This window comes from Oryzias latipes, chromosome 4 (assembly GCF_053564925.1).
Source record: "Oryzias latipes strain Hd-rR chromosome 4, Olatipes_Hd-rR_3.1".
In the NCBI taxonomy this organism is placed as follows: Eukaryota; Metazoa; Chordata; class Actinopteri; order Beloniformes; family Adrianichthyidae; genus Oryzias; species Oryzias latipes.
In genome coordinates, this window is record NC_136240.1 from 8,527,797 (window position 1) to 8,536,876 (window position 9,080).

General features: G+C 48.3%; 1 protein-coding gene across 16 annotated transcripts in view; it reads left to right on the top strand.

Annotated features, from left to right (window-relative positions):
• nfia (nuclear factor I/A) overlaps window positions 1–5,502 on the top strand; it is a 123,829-nt gene extending 118,327 nt beyond the window's left edge. For all 16 annotated transcript variants that reach the window (XM_023954066.2, XM_078945710.1, XM_023954067.2 and 13 more), the window contains one exon: window positions 2,385–5,502. In XM_023954066.2, the coding sequence (XP_023809834.1) occupies window positions 2,385–2,399 (15 nt within the window). In that variant the 3' untranslated portion in view covers window positions 2,400–5,502. The remainder of the gene's footprint in view (window positions 1–2,384) is intronic.
• Window positions 5,503–9,080: the final 3,578 nt, after the last annotated feature.

The following is a 9,080-nucleotide window of genomic DNA, read 5'->3' on the forward strand; positions in this document are numbered from 1 at the left end:
TAGCTCTTGTTGGTCCTTTTGTCTTCCATCTGCGGTCCAGATCACCCAGAACCATCTCAATTGGGTTCAGGTCTGGTGACTGTGGAGGCCAGGTCATCTGGAGCAGCCCCCCATCACTCTCCTTGGTCAAATAGCCCTTCCACAGCCTGGAGGTGTGTTTGGGGTCATTGTCCTGTTGAAAAACAAATGATGGTCCAACTAAACGCAAACAAGATGGAATAAACAGTTGTTGTAGAGATGTGTCTGCTGCTAGAACTCTGTGAGCCATTGACCTGCTCTCTGATCTGAGCTGCTGTTAACCTGCCATTTCTGAGGCTGGTGACTCGGATGGACTTATCCTCTGCAGCAGAGGTGACTCTTGGTCTTCCTTTCCTGGGACGGTCCGCATGTGAGACAGTTTCTTTGTAGCGCTTGATGGTTTTTGTGACTGCACTTGGAGACACTTTCAAAGTTTTCCCAATTTTTCGGACTGACTGACCTTCATTTCTTAAAGTAATGATGGCCACTCGTTTTTCTGTACTTAGCTGCTGTTTTCTTTCCATAATACAAATTCTAACAGTCTATTCAGTAGGACTATCAGCTGTGTATCCACCTGACTTCTGCACAACACAACTGATGGTCCCAACCCCAATTAGAAGGCAAGAAATCACACTTATTAAACCTGACAGGGCACACCTGTGAAGTCAAAAACATTTCATTTCAGGTGACCACCTCTAGAAGTTCATCAAGAGAATGTCAAGAGTGTGCAAAGCAGGAATCAAAGCAAAAGTTGGCTACTTTGAAGAACCTAGAATATGACATATTTTCAGTTGTTTCACACTTTTTTGTTTTGTATATAATTCCACATGTGTTAATTCACAGTTTTGATGCCTTGAGTGTGAATCTACAATTTTCATTGTCATAAAAATAAAGAAAACTCTTTGAATGCAGTGCGGTGAGGTTGATGGCTGGTGAGGCACCGACTCCCCTGGAGTCAGATTTACAATGAAAGAACTAAATATTTCACCTTTCATCCAACAGCAGCTAACAGCTTATAAAATACACACAAGAACATCTTTGTCCCATAATATTTCTTTTATGGATAGAAAACTCTTCTTGTGTTTACTGTAAACAAAGTATACAGATGTGTTCAGCACACATTTGACCCTCAGTAACTATTGATGATATTTTTCCAACTTCAAATTCTGGTGCTTTAATCAGTGTTATCAAATGTTGTCTGTGAAAATGATCATAAAAATAAAATAAAATATTTTACTTACATTTTCATGATCCACTGACTCCCATGTTATTTAAAAAAAAAAAACATTGAAAAACATGTTTGGACTTACTTTTTGAGTCCATCGCCGTTCCTTCTCCACAAAAAGCTCTATGATCTGTTGGAAAAGTCTTCCTTATTTTCCTTGAGTTTAATGAGTTTCTCCCTCTCAATGGAGAAAGACGTCCTCAGTCTGTTCGGTTTCTACGGCACCAGTGTAGCTACAAAGCAGCTGTCAGCTCACATCTGCCCCCTGCTGGTGAGGCTTGCCTCACCTAAAGCCTTTATTGCGGGCCTACAGCAGTGTTTTCAGCGCACGTCTCTGTTAACATTGAGTCCTGCAGTCAGACATGAGGCACAGCGCTTCAGAGCCTCACCCGGAGTTTCCGCTCCATCTGTGATCGCGCAACACTCAAATTCGGCGATTTTGCTCGCGTAGAGATCCAGGGGCTGTTCACCTGTGACCCCCAAACTTCTAGGACCACCACTGGTGTGAACATGAAGACTGATATTTGTGGTTGTGAGCTTCATCTGTGACTGAGAGGGCAGGTGTTTAATTTAAAATGTAAATGTGAAGTGTGTGTGATTGTGTGTTTGTATCTAGACGGAACCATTCGTTAGTGTGTGTGTTGCCGTGACTTTGAACATTATGTTTGTGAGTGCCTAAGTGTGTGTGTTTGTGTGTATGTCTGTGAGTGCTGCTGCTTTTATATGTGCCAACTGTCTTTTTAATACGACAATGAAAGAGTTGTAAATCTGAATTCTGCATTCAGCAGATCAGATCAATGCTGACGACTTTAAAAAGTGGAGGAGGACTTGTTGTTATTAAATACGGTGACCTGCAGTCTTCTTCTTGTCTGCATCTTTCGTGAGGGGCACCTGTTGTGTGCAGAAGCATTGATTAGGAGGCTGATCAATATCAGCTGATACCCGCTTTCATTCTGATGCTGCCTAAATGCAGTTGCCCCCTCCTGTATCACAGTGCACTTTTTGCAGTCTCACTTTTTCATGGATTTTTCTCAGTATAATTTTGCATTGTCTCTTTGGTTTTGCCCCCCCCCCCCGTACCCACCCGTAAGGGCAGTGGTGACTAAAGCTTAACACAAGATCTGTTCTTGTTTCTCCACAGTGGTACCTGGGATAAGGACCCTTGATGTGCCCCCACCTGCCTGTGCAACATGCTGCTGCAGTCTCCTTCTCCACCTCTGACCTTCGATGCCAGCTGTGACTGAAAAGCCCCGCCTCACCCGTCTGTACCTGCCCCTACCCCAGCGCCAGACTGCAGCATCAGCATGGCTACAGCGGCTCGAGTGCCCCCCCCCCCCCCCCTCGCTGTTCCGCCTCCATCCTAATGAGTCTGTCCCAGACGTCCCTACAGACATACGGATCCCGTGTCAGTGTAGTGACAGACCCAGAACCCAGCCCAGAACCCCCACCAACCAGACCACAGACCCCCCCACACACACACACATGAACCCTTATTACACTGGATCAGCAGCTTCTGGTAACAGACCAGTGCGTCATGGGAGGGGCTGAGCACCCCCAGCCTGCTTTAACAGGATGAACATATTCACCGGTGGAGTATTACAGTTCAGAGGGATTAATTTATTTTACTGAAGTGGGGGGGTGAAAAAGCGTTGCAGCTGGACAGTGGTTGAAATGAGGTTCATTGCTTTTTCCTCTCTGTCACCATTTCAGTGACCCCCCCCCTCCCCCCATCTTCCTCTGTCCATCCTCCAGTGCACCACTCAGCGTGGGGTGGGGCGGGCGGGGCGGGGCGGGTTCTCTGGGGGTCAGCAGCAAAGCAGGCAAGAGAAGACGAACAACTTGACTGGAAGAATATGGATCATGAGGAAAGTGCAATTCTGTGGGGGGAGGGGGGTGTTTGTGCGAACGCGCGCTGTTGAAAAGTAAATCCACAAAAAGGTTTCTTCCAAGTCCGCTCACACCTCTGGGACTCTAAAATACTGGGGTACAAAAGACATCAACTGCATTGTGGGAAAAACCAGGATCTGTACTCACTTTTGTTGTTTTTTTGTTGTTGTTGTTTGTTCATCTTGTAAAGCTGTTAGTTTGATAGAAGAATCCCTTTAATATCATTTTAAACAATTGTTGTTGTTTTTTAAAGCAGCCAAAAGTTTTTATTTAGTTGTAAACAAAAAAAGACGCAAAGCGATTAATTTATTTTACCAAGCACTTCCTGTTTGTTCTAAAACTGTTTTTTAGTTTCCCGCTGGACAGATAATCCGCCCGGAAACAGGCTGCCGTTTGATTGGTCTGATCTCCTTGAAGCCCCTCCAATCCCAGCATTTCCTGTTTGCATTTTGCCAATGGGAGTGAAGTCAGGGGGTGTGGCTTCGTAAAGAAGAGGCAGAATAAACTTGAGCACCTCCGATGGAAGTTTATGATTCTCCGAGATATTCAGAAAAACCGCAATCCTCCGACGAAAAGGAGTGGAAGAAAATACCTGCATGTTCTAGTGGTAGTGACAGTTTGACATAGATGATGTAGTTAGCCACTAAATATGAAAACCCAAAATCAGGCCCCCCCACCCAACCCCCCCAGCAGCATCCCAGTTTCTCCATCACTCCTCAGCCTCTCCTCCAACACATCCCCACTCTTCATCTGTGTGACATCTAGATATAAAGTCAGACCCCCCCGCCCCCCCTTCAGGGAACTGCCCCAACCCTAGAGGCTACTCAAGCCCCCCCTCCTACAAAGGGGGAGGACTTTGAAATGTTGCTTCTTTAGCTCCCTTTTGTTCCACAGCTGAGTTTGTGGAGCAGGGATCTCACCGGTTCAGACCCTGGGTGCTCAGCAGCCCCACCCACCCACCCACCCACCCCCACCCTGCCATCTTCAGGCCATTAGAGCTGGGGGGGGGGGGGGGGGGGTCACAGGTACATTTCTAGACAATCCTTTCCTGACGTCTATGGTTTGGATCCACTGATGGTCCAAAACCAGAGCTGTGACTGAAACGAGCCTCCTCTCTGCTGAGTAAGTCCCTCCTCCTCTTCCTCATGTCCTTCCTCACATCTGATTGGTGACTTTTTTTTTTTGTTTTTTTCGTCATCTGCTGCTGTGACTTTCAAACTGCAGGAAGTTGTCTTCAGGTCTTCCTGTTGTCGCTTCCGTAACGATCTTTTCCTAGTCAGGAGGATCCCAAATATGCAAAAGCCCGCTTGCACTCCTCCATTTTCCATTTCCTTTTCTCAGCAGAAGCTGAAGTGCATGTTACACCGTGCACATTGGTACCATGCACTTTACTGTCGTGCACGTTGATGCTGTGCACGTTACTGCTGTGCACATGACTGCCGTCCACACCTAGCTTTGGCCGTTCCTCTGCGAACAGCTGCAAAGAATTTCCTACATTTTGTGAGGACGTGATGGCGGCGGCGTGGTGCGGTGCCGGTTTACCACTCCCATCTCCCCTTGTCTGCCCCTTCCTCCCTGCCCCCCCCCAGCCATGATTTGGGCATTAATATTCTGCACTAAATGTGAATTCAACAGGTTTAAACTGCAGCTTCCAGGGCTCAAAACAATGAAGGGAATTTTAAAAAGTTGCACGGACAATTTTGTCATAAAATAAATTGAAAGAAAAAAAAACTTGTGAAACAGCCGAGCACCTAATCACCGCCTCGAGCCTGTGAGCAAAAACTCCAGAGAGATGCACCGTTTTTAAGGAAACAAAATAGTCTGAAAGCAATATTTGTGCTGCGAGTTTAGTTCCTGTGAGCTTCAGTTTGAGCGGCCCGGCCTCCGCTCCTCTGTGTTGTATAGTTTTATTGATTACACTGATTTTAAAGCTGCCCTATTTTATAATGCAGGAATTTTGTAACTATGATGAAATGAGGAAAAAACCTGTGTTGTGAACTTTCTGATTTTTAGAGCCTGGTCTGCTTTGTTTTCTTGGAACTGGATTTAAGTTGAAAACTTTCCTGTTTCCTGGTTTTTCTTTCCTTTTCTATGTATTTATGGACTTTTCCTCTGTTGGTGATTTGAGCGTATTCCTGCCTCCGTACAGTAGAGGGCGCTGTGGTGAGAGATCGCTGTAATTGTCTCAGTTTGCTGTTTGTTCCTGAAGGTTTGGATGAACCTCGTGTCCTTTAGGAAGCTCTGGTTTTTCTCCAGCAGCTCGGCAGCGGCGGTGGCGCCTCCTGCAGGCTCCGACTAGAAAAGCATTCTGGCATCATCTTTTGTGTTCACCATTCCATGCAGGAAATAAACGGCTTAATTATGCAACATGATTCTCTCCTCCATCTCTTTCTTTGTTCACTGACCAGCAGCACCCTCCCCCCACCCCCCACCCGCATCCATCTGCTCATCCACTGCTGCTCCTCCATCTCTGAAGTGGTACCGGGTCCTGACCTTCCTCAGGTCCTTCATCTTCATCAGAGTTCTGCTTCCTTCCTGAAGCTCCCACCACCATCCAAGCCTCCCACAGACCCCCCCCCCCCCCCCCTCCCACACACACACGAACTCTCAGCAACTCGAGCCTCCCACAGACCCCCCCCCCCCCCCCCCCCCCCCTGGAAGTCTTGCAGGTGTGAACTGGAGCACCTGTGGTGGGTTTTTCTTATGGAACAATTAAAGAGGCGGGGCCTCAGCGGCCCTCCCCAGCTATGATTTGCGGGCGAGGAGGCACCTGATGACTTCGGGGCAGTCTGACTGAGCCGACAGAACTGACTTTGAGGGGCCCCTCCTGTGAAAAGAGAAACAAACCAGCATATCCAGCCATGTATGGGAATGACATGTAGTGCCTGTGAACCTGTATCTGCGCTCCGGCCTCATCCTGTTCAGAACGCCGGGCGCCACCGCTGTCAGGATTATAACTAATGTACGATAATCATGAGATGTAAATGCATGCTCCTCCATAATCTTTACTAAGCTGTTACCACGGCAACAGGTGAGAAAACAACTCTTCCTTTCATCTCCCCCGTCATCTTCATCACCTTCATCTCTGCCCCGTTGCAGCTGCGAGGGGCGGAGCCTCCTTAATGACTGCACCGGGCCGCCGCACCCTGGCTGGGTCTCCATCCGACAATCCCCTTCCCACACTCACGACGTATTGACCAGCAGGCTGAGAAGCATCATGGTCGCCCCCCCAGACTCCCCCAGAATCAATGGCCCCCGTCTTTTCCTGCAGCCTCAGCGTTTTCTGGACCGGAATTCACCCCCGGACTTCAAACGGGCCGTGGCTCTGCAGGATCAGACGGACCCTGGGGGTGTCCCGACCCTAAGCAGCCGGGTCCGGTCGATGGGCCGGCTCAGCCGCGGCGTCTCCTGCGCGTAGAATCACCGATAAGCCCGACTAATAGTGGATTTCAGGTTTCCTCATGTAAAACTTTGTTGATGACTCAGCAAATTCTAGAAACAAAGAACAAACCCAGAGTTCGTCTCTGAGGCGTCGACTGTCTATTGACGCTGTTTATTTACAAAAACCTTTAAACTGTCAAGAAGTCTGCAGAACTATTGTTGATAGTAAATGAACACAAATAATCATTGTTTTCTAGTCACTATAATGTTCAAAGATGTCTGGGTTTTTTTCATATGGCGTTCTCAGGAAAGAGCCAAAGACTAAACCGGACTGAACCGGCTGTAAGAATCTCGCCGTTCCAACAACTCTGAGAAGTTTTCTTAGATCAGCAAATGTTTGCTTTGGGCAGCTGTTGAGCGTTTATGGGGTTCAGGTCAGTGAGAGGTTCTGTACGTGTGACTTTACTGCAGATTGGCAGAAGTGGATCATCTCTGGTTTCCTAAACCTGGGGGAACAAGGTGGGACAGAAGCAGCAGGGACAGGGGGGGCTTTGGTTCAAATCCAGTCATGGAGCAGGAGAAGAAAACCGAGAAAGATGGAGCTGCAGGACGTTCAAGAGCAGCTTCTGAAGTGACAGCAGATCAGTGGATGAGACCAGAAGATCTCATCTTCTCTTCTATCTGTTGTGTTCAGCTTGACCTCAGTCCGTCAGGAAGTGACGTTAGCTTGAACAGGAGAGATTCCCGTTTAACAGAGTTGACTTGGCTCATTTACTGCGTTTAGTTGTTTGTTACGCTGGTTTGGAGCCTGTTAGCTGTGTAACTTGGTTAACTTTACTGGATGTGTGTCTGCTTGTTGGATTGTGTTGTTTGATTACTGACAGCGTCAGCGGTTTGCTAAACTCTTCCTCGTTCCGTTTCCTCGTCTCTCTCTTCTTGTTCAGACTGAAGCAGATGAAGATGGTTCAGCTGACTCCTCTTCCTCCTCAGGATCTGTCTGAGCCTTCTCTGTGTCATGGACCTAACTTAAGGGAACTCTGATTGTTGAGAAGGAGCCCAACCGGACAGCATCAGTGACTTTCTAGTATCCTCACATCTATGACTGTTGACTGGTTTTTGGCGAGGACGCGGCGGCCTGATGTCAGAACTTCCCACGTCTTCTACGCTTCTAATGAATAACGTCGTTTTGATCAGAATGGAACCGTTTCCTCTCTTTGGTAAATATTTACAGAAATCAGGAATCTGTCTTTCTGTTCCTCTGAAAAAGATCTTCAATTGATTTTATGAACGACGTAGAAGCATTTCTTTGTCTCTCCGGTTGATGGCGCTAAACCTAAAGTTTAAGAACCGTTAGCTGTCATGTGTGTTAAACTTTCACACTTTCCCCCTGGGGGAGCAGTGAGCTGCAAACACAGCCGCACTCAGGAACCATTTGGTGGTTCAACCACTTAATGCCGAGTGTCAAGCAGGGAGCCATCGGGTCCCATTTTTAAAGTCTATGACTTAGCCTGGATTTGAACTCACGACCTTCCAGTCCCAGGGCGGACACTCTACCACAAGGCCACCGAGCTGGCCACTTGGAAAAGTTACGACAATCTTGGCAAAGGAGAACTCATTCGGACCCGAGCATGGAAAAATGGGCTGCGGCTCGGAACAGTCATGTCCCATCCTCCCCTATAAAATCACCATGGAAACCTCCTCCATCCCTCCATCCACACCCACAACTGACTGATACCGTGTGCCTCAACAACTCTTTTATGGAATCAGGCGGCATTTTCTGCTGCCGCAGCGCCGGGTCACGACCTGGCGTCCGTCACCAGTCGTTCAGTGTTAACTAGTCTCCATTGGTTGTGTGTGGTGCCACTGTCTCCCATTCCGTGTTCTGATCTGTACGTTTGCACTGACCCTCTTCAGTGGTTCTGCTTTCTGTTCTCCTCTTCCTCACCTGTCCGACTGTAGTTTCTGTTCTGACCCGTCAGTGAGTCCATGTCCACACAGACTGCATTTACTGGAAGCAAAATGTGCATTTCCTATGCAACAACAACAGAAAAATAAAGATGCTTTTGCTGTAACCGCGCCTCTGTTTGTGTGAAGAAGGAGGAGGAGGAGGAGGAGGAGGAGGAGGAGGAGGAGGAGGAGGAGGAGGAGGAGGAGGAGGAGGAGGAGGAGGAGGAGGAGGAGGAGGAGGAGGAGGAGGAGGAGGAGGAGGAGGAGGAGGAGGAGGAGGAGGAGGAGGAGGAGGAGGAGGAGGAGGGGGGCAACATCGTCTTCTCACCATTAAACCTGCAGACTTAGGGGCAGTGGTGCATCCGGCTCCGGGCTCTGCGGGTTCAGCGCCGAAGCCGTAGTCACATCCACAGGAAAATGTACCGCTCCGTTGTCATGCGTGTTGTGTGTCGGGAAGTACTTGACAGGATAACAGAAGTTACGTCCGGGTGGTGCCCTTACGCTACTCCTTAGTTGACTCCTTACTGACTGCACGCAGACGCTGCCCGCATGTGCCGTGCAGGTGATGTGTAGGACGCCCACACAAACCACACGCAGACCGACTTCCTCATTTCAGTCCCAG